At 47.3% G+C, this 300-nt stretch overlaps 1 protein-coding gene across 1 annotated transcript in view; it reads right to left on the bottom strand.

The window, feature by feature from the left end:
- Positions 1-21, bottom strand: part of LOC135534860 (collagen alpha-1(XIV) chain-like) — a gene marked incomplete at both ends in the record, with an annotated part of 26,458 nt that extends 26,437 nt beyond the window's left edge. The window contains one exon of the mRNA XM_064961674.1: positions 1-21. This exon is cut by the window's left edge and continues 103 nt beyond it. Coding sequence (XP_064817746.1) covers positions 1-21 — 21 coding nt within the window.
- Positions 22-300: the final 279 nt, after the last annotated feature.

The following is a 300-nucleotide window of genomic DNA, read 5'->3' on the forward strand; positions in this document are numbered from 1 at the left end:
ACTGAACTGTGCTATAGCAACCTGTCAGTAAGAGAGAAAGGGGGAGAGAGAGAGAGGGAGAGAGGGGGGAGAGAGAGAGAGAGGGGAGAGAGAGAGACGAGAGAGAGAGAGAAAGAAAGAAAGAGAGAGGAGAGAGAGAGAGAGAAAGAAAGAAAGAGAGGAGAGAGCGAGAGAGAGAGAGAGAAAGAAAGAAAGAGAGAGGAGAGAGAGAGAGAGAAAGAAAGAAAGAAAAGGAGAGAGAGAGAGAGAGAGAGAAAGAAAGAGAGAGGAGAGAGGGAGAGTGAGTGAGAAAAGGAGAGA

Source organism: Oncorhynchus masou, unplaced genomic scaffold (assembly GCF_036934945.1).
Source record: "Oncorhynchus masou masou isolate Uvic2021 unplaced genomic scaffold, UVic_Omas_1.1 unplaced_scaffold_4036, whole genome shotgun sequence".
NCBI lineage: Eukaryota > Metazoa > Chordata > Actinopteri > Salmoniformes > Salmonidae > Oncorhynchus > Oncorhynchus masou.